This window comes from Fulvia fulva, chromosome 10, assembly GCF_020509005.1.
Source record: "Fulvia fulva chromosome 10, complete sequence".
Lineage (NCBI taxonomy): Eukaryota > Fungi > Ascomycota > Dothideomycetes > Mycosphaerellales > Mycosphaerellaceae > Fulvia > Fulvia fulva.
In genome coordinates, this window is record NC_063021.1 from 3,660,573 (window position 1) to 3,680,981 (window position 20,409).

The 20,409-nt window shown below is 52.2% G+C and overlaps 8 protein-coding genes across 8 annotated transcripts; 3 read left to right on the forward strand and 5 right to left on the reverse strand.

Moving 5' to 3' along the window:
• Nucleotides 1-1,885: 1,885 nt before the first annotated feature.
• CLAFUR5_12401 (uncharacterized protein) lies at nucleotides 1,886-2,122 on the reverse strand (the record flags this gene model as incomplete). Its single annotated transcript, XM_047911549.1, has 1 exon — nucleotides 1,886-2,122. One exon carries the CDS (start codon nucleotides 2,120-2,122, stop codon nucleotides 1,886-1,888), a length of 237 nt encoding a protein of 78 aa, XP_047767315.1.
• Nucleotides 2,123-4,093: 1,971 nt separating this feature from the next.
• CLAFUR5_12402 (uncharacterized protein) lies at nucleotides 4,094-5,381 on the reverse strand (the record flags this gene model as incomplete). Its single annotated transcript, XM_047911550.1, has 4 exons — nucleotides 4,094-4,488; nucleotides 4,541-4,818; nucleotides 4,869-5,279; nucleotides 5,329-5,381. 4 exons carry the CDS (start codon nucleotides 5,379-5,381, stop codon nucleotides 4,094-4,096), a joined length of 1,137 nt encoding a protein of 378 aa, XP_047767318.1.
• Nucleotides 5,382-6,666: 1,285 nt separating this feature from the next.
• CLAFUR5_12403 (uncharacterized protein) lies at nucleotides 6,667-8,661 on the forward strand (the record flags this gene model as incomplete). The annotated part of the gene is made up of 1 exon (XM_047911551.1): nucleotides 6,667-8,661. The coding sequence occupies one exon, from the start codon at nucleotides 6,667-6,669 to the stop codon at nucleotides 8,659-8,661; it is 1,995 nt and encodes a 664-aa protein (XP_047767317.1).
• Nucleotides 8,662-8,749: 88 nt separating this feature from the next.
• CLAFUR5_12404 (uncharacterized protein) lies at nucleotides 8,750-9,802 on the reverse strand (the record flags this gene model as incomplete). Its single annotated transcript, XM_047911552.1, has 3 exons — nucleotides 8,750-9,353; nucleotides 9,392-9,632; nucleotides 9,691-9,802. 3 exons carry the CDS (start codon nucleotides 9,800-9,802, stop codon nucleotides 8,750-8,752), a joined length of 957 nt encoding a protein of 318 aa, XP_047767320.1.
• A 1,864-nt stretch (nucleotides 9,803-11,666) lies between these two features.
• On the reverse strand, nucleotides 11,667-12,272 carry CLAFUR5_12405 (uncharacterized protein; the record flags this gene model as incomplete). The annotated part of the gene is made up of 1 exon (XM_047911553.1): nucleotides 11,667-12,272. One exon carries the CDS (start codon nucleotides 12,270-12,272, stop codon nucleotides 11,667-11,669), a length of 606 nt encoding a protein of 201 aa, XP_047767319.1.
• Nucleotides 12,273-15,014: 2,742 nt separating this feature from the next.
• CLAFUR5_12406 (uncharacterized protein) lies at nucleotides 15,015-15,446 on the forward strand (the record flags this gene model as incomplete). Its single annotated transcript, XM_047911554.1, has 1 exon — nucleotides 15,015-15,446. One exon carries the CDS (start codon nucleotides 15,015-15,017, stop codon nucleotides 15,444-15,446), a length of 432 nt encoding a protein of 143 aa, XP_047767322.1.
• A 3,789-nt stretch (nucleotides 15,447-19,235) lies between these two features.
• Nucleotides 19,236-19,496, reverse strand: CLAFUR5_20086 (uncharacterized protein; the record flags this gene model as incomplete). The annotated part of the gene is made up of 1 exon (XM_059462930.1): nucleotides 19,236-19,496. One exon carries the CDS (start codon nucleotides 19,494-19,496, stop codon nucleotides 19,236-19,238), a length of 261 nt encoding a protein of 86 aa, XP_059319140.1.
• Nucleotides 19,497-20,103: 607 nt separating this feature from the next.
• Nucleotides 20,104-20,355, forward strand: CLAFUR5_12407 (uncharacterized protein; the record flags this gene model as incomplete). Its single annotated transcript, XM_047911555.1, has 1 exon — nucleotides 20,104-20,355. One exon carries the CDS (start codon nucleotides 20,104-20,106, stop codon nucleotides 20,353-20,355), a length of 252 nt encoding a protein of 83 aa, XP_047767321.1.
• Nucleotides 20,356-20,409: the final 54 nt, after the last annotated feature.

A 20,409-nucleotide genomic window follows, 5' to 3' on the forward strand; every position in this document is an offset into this window, starting at 1 on the left:
TTTCTTGCTACAGTCCTTAGAGAGATGAGGTGTCCTGACCTGGTTAGAGAGTGTTCATTCTAACCTAGGATCAAGGCAAGCAGTACTGTTGATGAGCTGAGACCCGTGAAGCTTATAGGTGACAACCAAGCAGCTTTGACCTTTGTCAAAGATGCCCATGTCCATGACAGGTCAAAGCATATTGATGTGGCATACCACTATGTCAGGGATCTCTAGTGGCAAAGGAAGATTGCAGTGGATTACTGCCACATAAAGGATATAGTTGCTGATGGGCTGACTAAGCCCCTCAATAGCCAGCAGTTTCAAAACTTTGTAAGGCAGCTCTAGCTTATATAAGGGATTGTTTGAGACCTTCTGACCTGAGTGGGAGTGTTGAGAATATGCAGGTCATAGGGTCAACATTAGGTGCTTAGGGGGATTGGTAATCAGGGCTTGCTAGTCAAGTCCTGGGTACAGCTGTCCCTCCTGAAACACCTACACCATCAACTGGCGATACTGTACATAGATACACGCTATCCCATTGGGTCCTTCTTCATTCACATAATCTGTAATTCCTATCTTCCGCGGCTGCGCAATCCGTACCTGTTTAACATCGCCGATAGATAGTTACGATGATCTCCGTCCTATAGCTCCGGACGACGAAAGGTATAGCAAAGATAACTACTAGAGCGACAATAGGACCTAGATATAGCTAATGACTATAACGAGACCGGACCTAGCCTTCCCGCTCGGGAGAACTAGCACATATGTCGCGGATCTAACCAAGCGGTACATAAAAGCACTAAAGAAGGTCTCGAGGTACCTAAGGTCGTTCCCCGACCTAGGGTTAATGTTTAGGCGTAGCGGCGGTGTCCTAACCGGATACTCGGACTCCGACTACGCGATAGATCGAGTAGACAGAGTCTTAATCCCAGGACATGTCTAGCTAGTATATAGCACCCCTATATCTTAGATGAGCAAGAAGTAGAAGTCTGTAGCAACCTCGACTATAGAGGTAGAGTTTATAGTAATAAACGCTGCTATAAAGCAGTCCTAATTCCTAGCGGCCGTTCTCCGAGAAATGAAATGCCTAGGCTTAGTAGGAGACTACTCTTTCTAACTAACCGTCTTAGCTAACAAGAGTACCGTCGACGAACTACGGCCAGTACGTCTTATAGGGGACAATCAGGCGGCTCTGACCTTAGTCAAGGACGCCTATATCCACGAAAGATCTAAGCATATTGATGTTGCCTACAACTACATCAGGCACCTCTAGTGGTAGAGAAAGATCAAAGTGGAGTACTACTATACTAAGGAGATTGTTGCAGATGGTCTAACTAAACTACTAGCCGGTCCCTAGTTCTAGACCTTCGTGCGACAGCTACAGCTAGCATAGCAGGAACAATTGTTCCCTGCCTTACGACCTGAGTGGGAGTGTTGCGAATACAGGTCGGCAGGTATGTCGCATCAGTCGAGACACTAGTACAGCGTTGGTGCGAGACTACTGTAGAGATCGTCGTCGTATAGTAAAACGTAGGTGAAACCGCTAAGGCGTCGGGAAAGGAGCAGGGGCTAGAGATCTAGATTTCCCCTGTGTAGGTATAAGAGACTACGTCTCTGATCCTAGGGAAGAGATACCTTTGTAACTGAAAGCTGTTCTATTGTGTACCGTCGAATACCATATTGGTCCTTCCTCGTTCCCTGTCACCTGTCCTAACTTCCATGCGCATACACACTATACCTGTTTAATATATAACCTACTTTTAAAATACCCTATATAAGCCCGTATAATAACTTCCTATACTAATAACGTAATAGTATCCCTATATACCGCCGTCCACAGATCCACATCCTCCCCATCACACCTCGCGAGCGCAACCCATTGCTGGTCGGGATAAGAATTCCGCTATGGACACGTGCTCGCGCGGAAGAGGGGGTCCGTGCAGCCGGCGATGTAGGTGACGACGGTGGTGTTGTCCCAGCAAGTGTTTGATGAGAGGCAGAAGTCGTTCGAGTAGCAGCAGGCGTGGTGGCCGTTTGTGGCGGCGTTGCCGCAGGGGATGAAGGCGGGGAATGCGAGTTGGCCGGCGCCGAAGTAGCAGGTACTGTTGGAGAGGTAGAGGGCGGAACTGTTGGTGGTCATGATGGAGGGATGGGTGGGTCAGCCGGGGTATCTGAGCAGATCGGACTGGAAGGCTAGGGAGTGTGTTCTTGGCATCGACGAGAGGTCGTTCGGTGCGGGAGGTATGGTAATGATGACTGGAGGAGAGTTCAGGTGCGTGGAGTAGAGTTGCGGCTTATAAGGTGGTTCCTGAGTTGCCAATGCTCTACGGGCGAACAAGCATGGCCATCACCGCGCGTTTGCTCTCTTGCACCTTGACTGCCGCTGACTCAAGTGGATGCCCCGTCCTGGAGCATCGGCTAGAATTTTGCGGACCTTCAGCTGGCATGCAGTGGTGATTGTTAGTGAGGTACCACAGAGTAGAGGGTATTGATAGATCCTGCGGCCGGTGAGGTGTAGCTTTGCTGTGCAGCTGCAATCCTTCGAGATGTGGTATGGGCAGGTCGTCCAATAGCTTTTGCGGCTGGGGCCGAGCGTTGGAGAAGATCGACTTGTTGCAGAGCCGTGATGGCATTGTCTGTAGGGCTTGAATCTCGAGCTTCGGTCAGCTTCTCTTCCTCCTTGCACCTGTGGTAGACAGTCGCGGGTCCGGCAGTTGAGGCTCCACATACGTCTGCTCTGGCCTGTGCTGTTGTGACTTATCAGTATGTATGAAGCAGCACAGACGCATACATACTTTGACTGTATGCAATCGCACTCCGATCTTTGCCCTGCTTCATCTTCACCCAAACACAGCAATATTTACCACCAATCTGCCCCTCCTGGACGTCTAGCTGAAGGATGGGGCTGAGTGCACTCTGCTGCGCCTGGCTGCACTTCAAGCTGACAGATCATGTACACTCCAGCGCTGTGTTACGTGACAGTCCTTCTTCGCTGTCCGAGCTATGAAGCCATGCACGCCCGCATGCGACCCGTCTCCGATTCGCGTGCCATGCTATAGATCATCGTGGGCGTCGACCAGCATCTCGTTGTTGGCATTTCCTGAGCGAATCGCAACATCTAGCGTGGTCCGGGAAGTATACAACGTTTCGGTGATCGTGGGAAGTGGTCGCTTCTTGCTTGATGATGCATGGGTCGTGTTGGCCTAGACGTCGAGTGTAGTTGCTGGGTGCATAGCCGCCCACGCTACAATCACAAGATGGTTACATCGTGCTGTGCTTTGAAGTTTTTGCTTCTGTTATGGACGAAGCAGGCAGAGATCACTCTTGCTCGATGAAGAGGACCGTCTTCGCGTGCTGATCGCCTGCGTGTCGATCAAGCCCTCGTGGAGTGAGATAGGTTTCTTCGCGTGGGTGGTATTCTTGTCAGATCAGCACGTGGAGGCCCATTCTTTCTGCTGGTGATGCTTTGCCGCCTTGTTTTATCGCAATGTCGTGAGAGCGTTCCATAGATCATCATAGCAGCTTCATGGGTCATGGTCGAAATGATGGTGTTGATGATAGCGTAGACGGAGAAAAGCGTGAAGAGCAGGGAATGTCGACAGACCCAGACGCTCGGACCAGCAGGCGGATCCACAACCACTCGACAGCTGAACATCACGTTTATGTAGTAAACAGTACTGTGAGATCACGATTATCTACAATCGGAACTTGCATCTATACATATCACTTGAACGGTATCGCGATCCCTCGTCCCATTTGACTGCATCCCAGTGTCATCGTTCCGTCCATACTCCACATCATTGCCCTCGGCGTCTTGACAGAACACCATGACCTCGTTCGCACCCACTTGCAATATCGTCGCCAGGCCGGTACCCTGTGTACCGGCGACGCCTTGTATCACGAAATTGGAGCTGTCCGCAACTATCGTGTTCTCAGCAGCGAAGGTGATGTCAAAGTTGTTGATCATGCGATCGTTAGCGTCCTGGGCGTAGAGGCCGTCGGTGTAGCTGAGAGATGCGGCTTCTTGAACGTTATGAATGGCTACTGAGGAGTTGGTCCACGTGTCCGTCGGATGTGCCGTGCTCTTAGCAATACTTGTGTTGCTGTCTCCTCAGTACACATTGACCGAGTTGTCAGGGTCCATGAGCATCAAGTAATCAACGCTGCCAGATCCGAAGTTGCTGCAAGCAGGCGAACTTCGTCCATCGACACCCGGAAGCGTTTGCTCTGGCTCCCAAAGTTGCGTGTCGCCATGGAAAGTCATAGTCTGGAAGGTCGTCTCATCTGATGAGTATACTAGACGGTAGGCCAAATCGCTGGCATTGTTCGTGTCCGCTGCCGCTTGGATTGAGACTCCGCTAGTCATCGAACCATACCAGCAGACCTCCATGCCGACATCGTCTGAATCCCACGGTTGGATGTTCGAGTCACTGAGTAAGCCGAGCGCCCACCCCTGGGTCGCGTTGCTTCTCCAGGTCTGCATGATTGTGTTCGTTGTGTCGATATCTGGATGGCAAGTCAGTCTAGATTTGGGGCATAGTGACCATCGACCACGTACAGAAGACACGCCAAAAGTTGTTTCCACTCCACGTGTAGGACACTGCTGTGATTGGAGTGTTGTTCTTGGCGTTGTTAGCCACATCAGTCGATGCATCGCCGCCCATCCATGTGCCGTTGCTAGCAAGCCACACATAGCGAATGTGTCCATCGCGATGCTGAAAGTACATCACTAGGTTCTCTTCGCTCCCGCCTGGGGCTGTTGGGAACGACTGCGTCACGAGAGCTGAGCTGGTGCCATTCAGCGCTCCTGCGCCCGTCTGTGGTGGAGAAGAATGTCTATAGCGTTGTCAGCCTGGTTTGTCTAAAGCATGCAACGGGGAACTTACTTTGAGCCAGTAGAAAGACCAGCACCCAGCCCACCGCCGAGAGCTATGGCTATGAGCACAAGCAGTAGAACGACAAGCGTCCACTTCAGCCGTATGCCACACACTCTCGTGTTCATGCGCACCGTCATCGGGTGAGGTTGCTGGTACGGCGCTGGGTCGACAGACAAAGGCACAACTTCCTTGCCACCCTCCTCGTCGAAGGGCTCAGGGTAGTTCTCCGGTGGTGGATAGACCTTCTCTGACTGGGGATCTGTGTGAACTACTTCTTTGCCCTGGGATATGTCCGTAGGCACGACCTCTGGCAAGCAAGATCCAGAGATGGTCGAAAGGCGCTTCTCGCCCGATGCCCGCTTTGCCACATTCTCGCTGTAATCGCCTGAGCTGGTTGGTGAGTACGTCGGTGCTTGCTCTCTGTGGGTTGATCAGTATTATGCCTAAGGAATCAGTCCAGATTGCATACATGTTATCGCCCTCTGCGGGCATGAAGGTGAACCTAATGTTTCTTTCCTTCATTTTGCGACACGGCTTTCGCCAGACGGTCTATCAATATGCAGTCAAGTGAATGGTCTGTAAGTACAGCGGAAGGCAGATTAGCGCCATGCCACAGCTCTTCCACGATTCCGTGCAATGCTATGCCAGCATGTTCATCAAAGGTACTGCGAAGGCGAAGGAGTGCAAGGAACGACTACCAGGACGCGGTGGGACAATTGTTCGTAGCGGGCACAGTAAGCATCTGCCACATCGCGAGACTCGGGAGGATGGTCTCTGCAGTGTGGTGCGAAGAGCTTTGCCTAGGTGCTGTAGGATGACGACCAGTCGCATTCTAGGATGAAGTGCAGCTCAGCAGTATGCAACAGCGGGTCCTTCGTGCCATAGTCTCGAGAGTTTGTATGTCAAGCGGTACTCTTCCTGAAGTATACTGCACGCTGGTATTGTCAAGCGTGTTCCGGTCACACGTGCAAATGTTGATCAGGCCTCATCTGCGATACTTCGATGTAGCTCAGATAGAGGCAGTCGCGTGAAGCTGCTCTTGTTCGTCTGCTGTCTGTACCGCAGTGTTTTGGCATTGGCGGACTGTTGTGATCGCATTGCAAAGATCTGGAAATGGACAGTTGAGATCGTAGGCTGTATCGTCGCGATACGATGCGTTGCTCGATGATGTTGTGGTCAAGAGGAAGTTGAAATGCGAGTGGAGGGGAATTTGACGGTTCCCGGCAGTTTCGCGCATCGTTGTTCCCGGCACTGGATGTTCCTTCCTCGCTTTGCGACAACGACTTTTTCTTCGCAACAACATCAACGTCCAACAAGTACGACCCACATCCTTCGATACTGGTGCTAAGCCATTCGACACGCATTGTGGCAATCGTATGGTTTGCGTCAGTTGCGCGTCTCTCTGAGATGACATCTTCTTCTGTTCTGGAGCCAATGCCTACGAGGAATGAATACTGCTGCAATACATGGCTCGCAAGCACGTTGCCAATACGGAAGAACATAACCATCAGAACACGATGCGCGGCATCGTATCAACACCCTTGGCTCTTGGGCTTCGTGCCGCTCTCATGGACCACGAGTCATCAAACCCGAGCAAATATTGATGGCTCACCCACTAAATGCACCTTCACCACCCTCATGCCAAGTGCAGCTTCCTCCGGAGCTCCAAGGATAACGGAGAATTCATGACCCGGCTAAATCGTTGAACAGCATGAGTATCCTTGTCTATGTCGACCCGCTCATGGAGCATAAAGCATGAGGGTGGCGTCTCGTAGACGAGCGCCTCTTCCATTCTCACCACACTAACATGTATCGTAGAGCCCTCACTGTTGCAACGGCGGCCTTAGCAGGCCGCCTTGCATTGGCAGGTCCACTCACAAAGCGCGCTCTGGACACGGACAGTCTTGCCAACAAGTACTTCGGCAACGATGCTGACTGGTACCGCGAGCGTATTCCATACTTCGAGTCGTCGGATAAAGAGATCGAAGCTGTCTTCTACTATCGCTGGAAGATCTTTCGAGCACATCAACGAGATCTGGGCGAACGAGGCTACGTCTCGACTGAGTTTCTGGACGATGTTGGCTGGCAGCTTGAGCCGTGGGCTACATTGAACGATGCAACCGGCTTTCACCTAGGAGAAGGTCGCTGGCTGCGAGACCGCCGCTTTGCAGACGACTACATCCGGCACATGTATAATGGAGGCAACGATCGGCACTTCACGGACTACATGTCAGATTCCGTATATGGTCGATACCTTGTCGACGGTGATGTGGACTCTATGACAGTACACCTAGACGCCATGACCAGCCTGTACAGTCAGTGGGAGGGCGACAGCTTCGACACAAGCAAGGGCTTGTTCTGGAGAGAACCTCTGGCCGATGCCACCGAGTACACCATCTCCAGCATCGATGCATCGTGTGGTGAGGATGGATTTGGTGGCGGCCAAGCTTTCAGACCTTCCATCAACTCTTACCAGTGGGCGAATGCCATTGCCAACGCCAAGATCGCGGAACTGGCTGGTCGGGGCGATGTTGCTTCGACTTACAACCAGAAAGCCGCCACACTCAAAGAGCGCTTCGATGCCGACATCTGGAACCAAACCATGGAGCACTACATTGACCGTCATCAACGCGATACTGAATGTGTCAAGTACTATGAGCCAATTCGTGGACGTGAGCTTGTCGGTCTTGTTCCTTGGATGTTCAACATGCCTGATAACAACGACACTTATAGCCAGGCTTGGAAGCATCTCCTGAATCCCGAGGAGCTCCGTGGCTCGAGCGGCATGCGTACCGTGGAGCCATCATACGAGTATTACATGCGTCAGTACAGGTATGATACACCGACCGGCCTGCGAGAGTGTCAATGGAACGGTCCAGTCTGGCCATATCAGACGACTCAGGTCTTACTTGGTCTGGCGAACCTTCTCGACACCTACGATCAGGACATCATCTCCAAGTCCGACTATCTCGACGAATTGCGCCGATATACCAAGCTGCACTACCAAGGCGACCTGCTCGACCTCGAAGAAGACTACGAACCAGACAAGCCCGGCCCAATCGTCGGCCTCCCACGCTCCCATCACTACTTTCACAGCGGCTATAACGACCTCATCATCGGCGGCCTCGTCGGCATCAGACCCCAACCCGACAACAGCATCATCATCAACCCCATGATCCCAACCAACTCTGACATCTCCTACTTCCGCCTCCAAGACGTCCCCTACCACGGCCACACGATCGCAGTACAATGGCGATCCGGCACGCTCCAGCTCGAAGTCGACGGCAACGTCGTCGCATCTAGCCAAGGCCTCAACAAACTCACAGCCCAAATCGCCTCCGCACCCGCGCCGGCTATCAAAAGACCCATCGCAAAATCCGTCCAGCTCGTGAGAGGCCAGTTCCCAATCGGCTCCGCCTCGTCCGGCAACGAGACCGAGAACGTTCACGATGCTATCGATGGCCGCGTCTGGTTCTTTCCGGAATTGAAGAACGGGTGGGACTCCGATGCGACTGATGCGGACTCTGAGCAGTTCTACCAGGTCGATTTCGGTAGTGATACGAGCTTCACGAGCGTCGAGCTTGCGTTCTTCGCTGATGATGGTGATTACGTTCTACCGAGCGAATACAAGCTCCAGCAGAATGACGGTGGTTCTTGGTCTGATATTTGGACTACGCCGGAGTTGATTGCGAATGGCGTGACGACTATTGCTGGAGATGCTGTGGAAACAAGTCAGCTTCGCGTATCGTTCACACAACTGGCTGGGAAGAGGACGCGGTTGGCAGAGTTTAAGGCATACTAGTCTAGTCTAGCCTAATCTACGATGATCATGACATAACAGCAATACATCAACATCGCCAGATCCCCATCCACCCACCCAGCGGCCTCCCTCACGCCTCCAGATCTAACCTCAAATCACTAACAACAGCCTGATGATCACTATAGTAACCCCCCCCCCCATCAAACACATTCGCAAGCACCCCATACGTCCTCACCTCCCACGCACTCTTCTTATCAACCAAAATATGATCAATCAGCGTATGCGCCTCATCCCCGCGATCAAAGCGCGTAAACGTCTCAATCCTATTCCCATACCTCTCCGCCTCGGGGACCTGCTCCCGCAAATCCTCTACCGGGGAATTCTCTTTTGTAAGATACTGATACGCCTCCTGCTTCGGCTCGGAATTGAAATCACCCGTCAAGATCACCGGCTTGGTCGCCCCATTCCCACCCCTACTCCCACCGCTTTGCCGCGCAAGAATCTCCTCAGTCACAATCCTAGCAGAATTGTCCCCCGACACAGATCCTGCATTATCGAAATGCGTATTCATAGCCACGACACCTCGTCCACTCTCCCTATGCACGAACTCCCCAATCGTCAAAATTCTCGTACTCCCCGCGTCCCAGCCCTTCGATGGGACCTCGGGCGTCTCGGAGAGCCAAATGGTCGTCCAATTCGACAGTTCCCAGATGGAGGGGCGGTAGAGGATAGGGCTGTATTCGCCGGATTCGCGATCGTCTTCGCGGCCGACGCCGATGTAGGTCCATTCTGGCGAAGCTGAGGAGGAGGAGGTGGGGGGGATGTGGTGGAATTGTTAAGGCCCGCGAGGATGGAGTCGAGTTGGGGTTTGAGGACTTCTTGGAGGTTGATGAAGGCGGCGGGGGTGTTGAGGGTGGTGAAGCGGAGTTGGGAGGTTACGCGGGGGCCGCGGATGCCGTCCCATACTTGCTCGCCGTCTTGGAGGGAGGAGCCTGTGGCGGCGTAGCGGATGTCTGGATGGGATTGTCAGCGATGTCTACTTTCGATTGTGTGTTGGAGGTTCATGCTCACTGTACGTCACCACCCTAATTAGCAAACTACTCAATCCCACCGGAATCTGCATCCCGTCGGTATCGTTGGTGGGAAGTGTTGTCGTGCTGGACGTGTCGTTTGAAGACGCCATGGAGACGTCTTATACCATCGTCGTATCGGGATGACATTGGCGTGTTAGGTCTGCTCTGAAACAAGCGTCCAGTAAACATTCATACTGGACTGAGCAAGCACGAGGTGGTTCCTGACGCTATCACTTGCTTCAGCATGGCATGGCCAAGGATGCCCTGCAGGCGCGCATCAGCCGAGCCGGAGTGTCGGGTTGGAGCTGGGGAGAAAGTCGATGGATTTGAAGCCACACCATGTACACCTTCACGATCATCCAACGCACAGTAAAGGCTGCCGCACCTCATCGTCCTTAGATCATGCCCCCTCCCCCCCCCATCCCACTCCCCGCTCCAACACCGCCAACCTACCTCCCACGCGCACCTTCCTTTAGCCAAATACCAGCACCCTTCACAACCTCCCCAACCCCCACCTTAACCACCAAACTCAACAACTCCGGCGCACGATGCAGCTCCTCAAAATAATCCACATCAGCCATCCCATCCCCCTCCCTCACCTCCACCGCCTTCATCCTCAACCTCGCCAACACCTTCCCCATATCCCCATCCAGCAGCCTATACACACCCCCCCCCTCCACCTCGAACTCCAGCACAAAGCGCCGCCTATTCACACTAAAACTAAAACGCCACACCCCTCCCTCCGCGATATCCCTAACCTCCCCCCAACTCGCCAACCCACTCCCCGGATCCCCCAGACAGACATTAAACCCCTCCCCCTTCAATCCCGGCATCATTCTCGCCGCCGCAACTACCGGGAACGACAACTGGCTCTGCGGCACACAATTACTATCATAAATCTGAATCCAAACACTACCCGAATCCGAACCGAAGAAAGATTTCCCCTTCTCCTTGCGTCGAATCGAGTAAATAACTTCTCTCTCATGCCGGACTTCAAGGCTTTGAAGGTCTCGATTACGTCCACGGGTGGCGATGTGGTATGTCTTCAAGACCGGTCTTTCCGGGTCGTCGCGGTGGACATGTACGATTTCTTTCCCAGGTGTTTCGAGGATCCGTTTCTCGTGGGTTCCGGCTACTTGCTTGTGCGGGTATGGTTCGATCGCCTGTTTCTCAGCTTGCGGGACGAGTTCTTTGCCGTTGACTCGAGGGACGACTTCTTTCTCGTCGGATGGTGGCTTGTTTCTGCTTCTTCGTAGGGAGAATGGCATCATTCGATTGGTACTCGAGTGTAGCTTATGTTTGTAGTGCTGTATAGTAGAGAGCAAGTCAAGCGTGAGTATGTGGAGTCGAGGTTATGTCCTTGAGTTCGAAGTTGTGATGCTGCACAGCTCAGGAAGGCGCAGCAACTTCAGCGGCAGGAACAGCCAACCATGTACCACGCGAATGGCAAAGCCACATTCCTTCTTCCCTTCTTTCTTGAGTGTTGCTCGCGCTGAATTCCATCGCAAAGTATGATGTCGACTGATCGCAGTGACCGTCTTGTTTCAAGCTTTGATCGTTCGTTCTTCTGGAGATAACTAGTTTTCCATCAGCTCACGCCTGTGTTGCCGACGACGCACATTAGCCACAACGCTGAAAGGTGAACCCGGTGAGGATGATAGCACGTCGTGGCTACCTTTGCGAGTAGCATACAAAATTATCGAATGGCGCCGTCCGGCCATGATATGAGACCACCGGTGGTCGAAATATTCTCCCAGATGCAATCGCTGCCATAACTCCTAAGCACCTTGCGTGAAACTGTACAAATATCGGCAACTAGATGGGTATCGTAACGAGCGTTGCGTGGCCAGCCAGCAGGCGGATACTGGACTGGTCGATTGTGTAATGATGTTGTGTATGCCTGACTGCATCATTAGCGTGCGACAGGCAAAACGCGTGCAGGGTATGAAATACCATTGAGATCGAGACTTTCCACTACTGCCCAATGTCTTTGCTGCTGCCATCGGTGACATAGTAGGAACCCTTCACGGCTACACTAATGCCCACGCCGATTGCGACAGCTACGCCCACCAAGAACAAGGCGATGACGAGCTTTGTCGACAGCTTCTGCTTCTTGCTCAGCTTTGCCCATCGGTTTGCCAGCGGAGCAAACACGCCTCCCTTCTGCTCGCGTCGTTGCTTCTTTGCTTGTTGGTACTTTTGCTTGAGCGTCTGTTTCGAGGGCCACATCTCACACTCCTTGTTGTCCACAATGGCTACATTCTTGCCAAACGGATGCTCCTCGCTCGAGGGCGCCAGCGGGGTGGCATTACCATGCTCCACATCCTTCTCGAACCCGGTGGTGTCCAGCTTGCCTGAGTTTGATCTGGTGTGGGCGACGACTTCGTGCGAGGCGGGCGGGTGTTGGTAAAAGGGCGAGTGCGGTGGGATTGGCCGGTTGTCGTAGTCGGAGAGTTGTGAACCGTCACGAGAGACAGCAGGTGTGAGAGCTGGAGAGTCGGCCACTGGAAGTAGTCGACCCTGGCTCGCGTTTCGCTCCGTTGGGACAATTGTAGCCCCGAAGGTTGTGTTGGAAGCCATTTCGTGTGCTGGTACAAAGTGATGCAAGCCCGATGTCGAAGTCAAAGGCAATGTGTTGGTCGGGATGGGTTCGTGGCCAGTAGAATGCAATCAGGGCAGGCCTGAATGCTGGCTGGTTGCTGGAGATGAAGACCAGGAGTGTGGGAAGCCACGCGATTCACGCGCAAGATCGGTGGCTGAGTATAGGAGAAGCAGTGTATCCAGACAAGGCTCCGTGACGTGCTGGCAGGCTGGGCGGACTGGCGATGAACAATTGCTTTGCTGGAAGAGAGTGTATGGGAGATTTCAGATCAGAAAGCGTGATTGTGCATGTACAAACAGATTACAGTAACGAGTGGCGGTTGCAGCAGCGAAGTGTTGCAAAGTGCTTGCCTCGACCGTTGCGTGCGATCTTGCTGGGTACAGCCGCGTGGGCCCCGGTCATCTACCTGGGTCGAAAGGGAAACTGCCGTTCAGTTCCACCCAATCGACAGCAGGCGCGGCGGCCCTTAGTTCAGGACCCTGTCAAATATTGAAGGATAACGCTTAGAGCGCGACTCGATGGAGCAGCGCTTGGGTCAGCGAAAGAGCTGTGCATGTCCGTTGGAGTTGGTGTTCCTGCAAATCACATGCAGCTACATGTACCTCCTTTAGCATCGGCTAGAGCTACGCCATCGTTCCCGATCCAATTCGTGCTTCAACTGCACGCCTATGCCATGGTTTCTTTCCTGCTGGCAGAGCGCCTTCGACCACATCATGCAGTGAAGCGGCAAAGGACATCTCTTCCGTCGTCACATCGAACGATGAATCGTCAGTTGTCATCAACGTTGAGAGCTTGTGCAACGGTATTCAAGCTAGTCTATCGAAGCCGGAGCCGCGGGCAAGGAATGGAGATGACAATCGTCTCAGCCCTGCAGACTTGAACGACGAACACAACTAAACTCGACCGCTTTTTCCTTGCACGCTGACCACATCATGACTTCCCTCGCTTTCAGATTCTTCTTCACCGCAGCATCGCACGACAATGCTTGCTCCTGTCCACCACCCCCAGAATCTGGCCGCTGAATCACTCGCGAGGAACGACCGGCTAGGGGATGCGAATCATGCGATGCATGATAGGCGTGAACCATGACCAGGCAAGGTCTCACCTCTGCCATCCCGCGGCGTCTTATCACAACCTTTTCCGAATGGAACGACGAAGACTCCGTTTTCCAACATTTGACGGTTGTCAGTAAACGCAACGATGAGGTTTTGAGCCATGGCCCATGTTCCTGGATGACATCTGCAGTTGTTTCTGAAAGCAATCAACATGCCCGCTTTCGGCAGTGATCGTCAGGCACGCGTCTCCGGTCCACGCCGTGTGGGAACTTTAGCTCGAGCGAGATGCCTTTGCATGAACATGCGTCTAATACTTTGCTGTTATATGCAGCTCGGCACACAATCTTGAGTTCACCTTCCCAGCTAAGGTCACATCTCGAGAGCCACGGGGAGGGGAAGAGACTGCTCCAGCGGCCAGAAGCGGACCAGAGAGTTCTTGCGTCAGCGTGGACGATATCGCTGCGAGATGTTGACAAGTACCGAAGGCCATGCGGCGATCTGGCCAGAGCATCTGAATCATCGATGGCAACCTCAGCAGAAGGCAAGCAACAAACGCTTCGCAGCGAGATCAAAGCTCCGCTTGTCAATCGACAGACCTCAAGCCCTCGAGGATTGATTTAGTGCCGTCATGTTCTATGATATCTACTAAAATTGGACGAGCCAGGCCTACTGAATTCACTGAACAGCACGACCGAGTTTCGTTCATTCCTGACTGCCGACAATTTGCACTCGTACAGCCAGATCGCAGCCACGTGTATCAATGGCGATGCTTTCTGGAACCATGGCAGACGTGTACAGATCGTGGGGATGTCGAGCCGCGAAGCATGTAAGTGCAAGGCTCCGGGTGAGCGATCATGGGCCTTAGCCTGGCACTTGACCTCAACGTCAGGCGAAGTTCAGGACGAGCAGTCAACCATAGAGGCGCTGACATGTGTCCATGATCTCGATGTGAGCGCCATATCGCCACTAAGTGATGCTGTACCAGCGCAAAGGCCGCCAAGGTGAGCTCGAAACACCGAACAGCCGAGAGCCTGGGTGTATACAGGTGAGCCAACAATAACTTCGCATACCTCTCTGCGAGCCACGTCACCCGCGGCAATGACCAGCTCGTCCTCTCACTTCAACATCTCGAGCCGCCACAACTACCGGTATTGCCATCAACAGTCATGGCTCCACAATCTTAGCGAGAGCTGGAACGATGGGTGAGTATTGTGCTACGCGAACGCTTGCTCATCATCGGTCTCAATGACAGCGATCCAGGTGTGCGAACTCTGCTGACATTGTGAGCCTCGCAACTATTACAAAGTGAGTGACCATCTTGAGCACCACGTTGGACACACCAATAGACGAGACCCGTATCAGACAAGCACACTGTTGGATGAGCCCGAAGACTTGCGCAACGAGGTGAAGGCTTTGGGGGACAATGAGCTACCTTATCGATTCGCAAAGGACACCGAAGCGAATTCCACGAGTCGTCGTGATGAAGAAGGTGTGCCGTCTGCGTATCGGTCCGGAGAAAATGGTCATTTACACCCGGGAAACTTCGAACAGCATCGCCGTCGATGAGATGAATGGGATACCAAACGCATGCAGTCTCCCGAATCCAAAGGGCCCTGCGCACCGGGCCTATATTTCCGGTGCCTGCTCAAAGACGATCTGGACCAGATGAGAAGCCAACTGAGCAATGTGCAAAATCATCTGGATCTAGCTCGACCTGATGTAGCTGAGGCCTGCACTATCGAGAATACACTGAATCAAGCACTCGCGAAGCTCAATACCGAGACACAGGCGATGAGACACGAAATGTCCGCAAGACTACATATAGAGGCCGAAAGCCTCGCTACCACAATGGCTCGCATAACTTCAGAAGGCGACCGCATGAAGCAAGAGGCCGATCGACAGGCCAACGAAGCCAAGAATGCAAAAGCAGCGGCTGATCGCATGGCGACGGAAGCCGACCGAGCAGCAAGGGAGAAGCAGTATGCTGCAGAGGAGTGGAAGTCGCTGAAGAAGCAGTTGAAAAAGCTCGACGCGAAGTGTGAGGCGATGAATGTTACGCAGCCGCAGAGTGTCAAGGGAAGATTCCGTGAGGTGTGAGGAAGTTTGCGTTGATGATGGGGGCTATATGAGTGGCAGGGAGCTATAAATCTGAGCTCAAATGTGTTGGCTATTCAAGGTACGAGGAAGGGGTATTGGGCGTCATCATGCCAAGGGCATGCTTCCAGACCCGTGAGGAGTCATGTGGTATACATCTCACGTAAGGCACGAATCAGGAATTTCGCGAATCTACGAGGTCATAACACTAGCCCGATCAAGGGGTAATATGAACAGCAGCGGAACACGGATCGAGGACCGAGATGAAAGTCAACAACCACTACAGCTCGGATACGCTTACTGTGCATCGCTCTTGACGAGGGCAAGACAACGGGATCATTTCTCCCTGTTGTTGTCGTTGCGAACACGAGGCTCGTCCAAATCTCACTCCTAACCCTCGACAGCAGTCCTACATTACCCTAGCCTATCCTCATTGACGCTCTACACCGCACAAATAGCGGAGTCTTTCATGGCGAAGAGATGGGGCTTGTACAAGTCTCCAAAGCATGTATACATCGCTCGATTGAAAGCAAGTCAAGAGACCTCATTTGATATCCACACTTCTCTTCTGCTGCGGTGGTAGCCTTGTGGCTACATCTCCATTATTCAGCCTGACGGTATGGTAAATGGCAATATCCTCACGCCTAGTAGACTCGGTTCCGTGTGACGCAGCACCTCCAACATCCCCTCAGAGAATCCTCACAAAGCCAGCCCTCCTCCGCACCTCCACCTTTCATCACACCCCGATAGAACGAACACTCCCTCCTCTCATCCCCTTCCCCTTCAGCAGCGAAGCATCTCATCCTCAAAATCAAAACCGACCCATCCACCCCCATCCCATCCCTCACCTTCATCTCTACCATCCCAATCCCAACCAGCGCCAGCGCCAGCGCCACGTCGCCCCCTCTCCCCATTCCTGTCTCGTCTTACATACCTTTCCCCCCCCCCTCTCTCTCTCTCTCTCTCTCTAGGGACACTTCTTCCCACAACTAACATGAGGATACTCTAGATCATCGCAACAAGCCTTCGTTCCCCAGGGGTTCGATCGAGTTTTTGCTCGTGGGTTGGCAGAAAGCTTGGTCGTTTATGCAGGCGGTTAGGCCGTAGGTGAGGGTGTAGGTTTTGTAGTAGGGTGAGGCTAAGGGCAGGTGGGGGAGAATGGTGAGGAGGGTGGTGAGGAGGGTGGTGGTTGTGGTTGTGGTTGTGGTGGGTTGGTGTTGGTGATTGAGCGAAGGGTAGCTTGAAGGGCATGCGTGAGTGAACGAGGCGAGCTTGCGAGCCGGAGTGAACGGAGCATGTCCGTAAAGCTCCCGTAGCGAGAACAACAATTAGACTCTGTCACCCTATTGCTTCTTCGAGGGTGCGTAGGGTGTTCTTCGAGGGTCCGTGCTTAGGAAGAGGGCCTTTAGAATAAAAGCTATTGCTAACAAATTCGAGCTGCCGTCTAATTAGTCAAAAAGAACGTAGAAATTCAGGATTGGCTCGCTTACTAGCTGCTCCATAAGGACGGAGGCCTTTCAACATATCATTTTTGATGGAGAGGGGAGGTGGGGATGTTGGGTGGTATTTAATGCTCGCGAGCATCTTACGTGACGAGATGGTGAAGTGGTTTCTTCATGTCTTGTTCGTGGTCAAAGGCAGGAGTGTACTTCCTACAAGTCGGCTTTATTTCGTTGCAGAGAGGATCTTGAAGGCGTCGTGGAATGCTTCCCTTCTAGGCTACGTGATAGATCTAGCACGACAAGATATTTCACTCGCCAGTTTCCTACATCGTGGTGCCACTTCTACACAATGCCCCATGCAATCCCCAGCATCAACAACCCATCCGTCTCCCCTCCTTGAACAACCCCCACAACCACAGAATCCCTACTACTCCATTAGCTATCACCATCACCAACCCCATCCTCTGCACCGGTACATACCTTGACTGTCCTCACGAATGGGTCTCCTGACCTATCTCCAACATCAGACCGCTGCAGGCATTCGGTTGTTGTTCATTAGCAAGCTGAAAACCGAGCCTGCGAGGGTCTAAAGGCAAAGCGCGCTAAACAGCTAGCTTAGTAGTAGCTTGCCCTCTACGATTACGACAGTATAACAATATACGATATAAATATTAGAGTATAGGCTTCTTCTCCGTGTCCGTTTCTCGGGCCTCCTCACGATATATATACCACGACGTATCGTTATTATACTATCGTAGGTAGGGAGGGCAAATCTTACTCGATACGACGTTTTGTATTCCTACGGCGCAATTTATTTAGACCGTAGTTTTAGCTATAACGTGCTTCACCACCGAGCGGGCCACACCACCGAGCGGGCCACTTTTGCTAAGAACTGTACCACTTCCACTTTGATTGCGACGGTATCTTAACACGACGACATCCTACAGAATCGTTACTAGGAGGACAATTCCTCTTCAGATAGGATGTTCTCCTGTCTAAATACAGCGTTATAGGCTACCCGGAAGGCGCGTAGGAACTCTACTTTGTCGATATAAGTGATGCGCTAGCGTGCTAAGCCCGGGAGCTGAGCACCGTATACCTTCTTTAATAGCGAATAGTAACCCACATCTAATGGCTAGAGTAAGTACGAGGCGTGCGATAGTATACATAGGGCCAAGATCTTGTATTCCTTATACAGATTCTAGAATGCCTTCGAGTTATAGCTCTCGTAGCCATCGATAATAAGTAGTCTCTATACCCTAGTCGTACGAGCTATAGTATACTTCTAGAAATACTCTAGCTACCGTATACCGAACTCATTGTTAGTCCAGCCGTTCTCTATTAGCCTAATTGTCTAGTCTAGACCCAAGTTGCCGTCTTAGTACTAGGTACTAATGTGCTGTTTGCCTATAAGGATGACGTAGGGTAGGAGCGCTATTCCGTCTATATAGATAGTCTTAATCACTATTACCTATTCTCTATTGCCCTATTGAACGACCTTCCTCTTTCTACTACGCCTTTCTGAACCCGTAACGACGCTCTAAGACGTAATGACACCTATTATAAACCCTGTCTCGTCGAAGTTGTAGGTGTCCTAGTTAAAGATGCTATAATTCTCCTTTATATTACGTACAAGTAAGAACTACTTCTCGATAACGTCTAGATCTTCTATTAGGGCTCGCTGACGATCGTATCTACGTGTTATACGAACCTTTAGCTTACGATGCCGCCTAATAAACCTGTCTGTCCAATTGAGACTAGCGGGCTTAAGACCCTTCTCTTATAGTAATGAATCGGCCATTGCTCGTATACTAGCCTTTAATAGCGGGAAACCTCTAAGATCTAGCTCGAGTATATACTCAAGTATCACCCTCTCTTCTAGCTCTGTAAGCTTCTTCGAATTGGGCTCGTAGTCACCCCGAGGAGGTCGTCTATTCAATCGATACCCTAGTATAGTTCGAGACGCGTCGTATACATTTGTAGCAAGTCGATTCGTAATTGTCGCGTCGCGTTTCGTGGCCTGGACAGCTAAGGTCAGTTTGGCCTCGTTTGAAGACAATACACGCTGTAATGGTGGTTGTATAGCTGTATCTATAGAAGTGGTACAGTTCTTGGCAAAAGTGGCCCGCTCGGTAGTGTGGCCCGCTCGGTGGTGAAGCACGTTATCGTTTTATAGACTTCGTATAATTAATCTTCAATATATTTCTAGATATACTTTTACTAGATCCGATAACTAGTCGCGACGTTGTATTATCATCGAAAGTAGTGTCGTCTTGGCGTCCTTTTAGCGTCGCGGATAGCCGTTAGGCGCTATTTGGCCTTAGGCGCTTCGTAGCAAGCTGCTCCGCGGTCACGTGGGCTTGGCTTGGCTGCGGCCGCCTGACTTGGGAGGTCGCTCCTGACACTCCTTGGTACAAGTAACATGCGGATATGCAGCATTATCACAGCAGGCCGTCTTTCCCCAGAAATGAATCGACGAGATCCTAGCAGGCCGGCAGTCACCAATTTCGTTCCTGCAGGCAATCTTGTAGAAGGTTAAAGCGCAAGTCTTGCAGTCGGCTGAGGCTGGTCCAAGGAGGCTGAGGGTTGACAGCACGATAAATGGATTCATGGTGGTGGTGGTTGGAGTGAATGTCCGTTCGAGTGCTGTAGCGCTGGGTCGTGGTTGCTGGTGAAGCTATTTAGTGGGTACGTTGGGCGAATTTGTATGTCGATGGCCCAGGTGTCGAAGCCGGTGTAGAAAAATGTAGTGCGAGAGAGCCGGTTAATCCGTCTCAAGCATGGCGCGAAGGGCCCGCCCGTAGCGATAGCTTTGATCTAAACATAGCAATAACTTTAGTCTTATATGTACGTAGTGTTGACGAGCTGAGGGGCCCCCTTTAGACCCTAGGATTTGCGCGTCGAATCTCGTTAAACTTTAGCGGTTAATTACGTAGCGGCATCCGGAGAAGGTGGAGATTGAGGAGGGTTGTGGGTGTAATGTGTCGAATGTTTTCATCCAGAATCCTAATGGGAAGGATGGCTTTGATGAGATTGGACGGCTTCCTACTGCTGTTTGTCAAGCTATCGCGTTCAACCCAACCGCCGTCCCTACCGCGACTGCATCATCAAGCTCCAGTGGCGGCGGCGGACTCTCAACAGGAGCCAAAGCGGGAATTGGTGTCGGTGTCGGTATGGGTGGTTTGCTGATTTTCGCTGGCGCTATCTTGCTCTTCATGATGGCACGTCGTCGCAAGAACAATTCTCAGCACAATTTCGGCAATGAGAAGTCTGAATTGCCTGGCTCGGGGTCACAGTCAGAGAAGTTGGAGCTCGCTGCGAACCATTATAGGGGTTCTTCGGTGGATACGCATAAGTCTGAGCTGTCGCCTGATGGACAGGTTCTTGAGCTGGAGGATCCGAACGGTGTTCAGCGCAAGGGTACTGGGTTGAGTGAGACGGGAGTTAATACGCCGCACCCTGGGCGTTGATAGTTGATGCAGCAAGGTTGGCCATGTAGCGGTCAAACGCCACGGCTCAGCTGG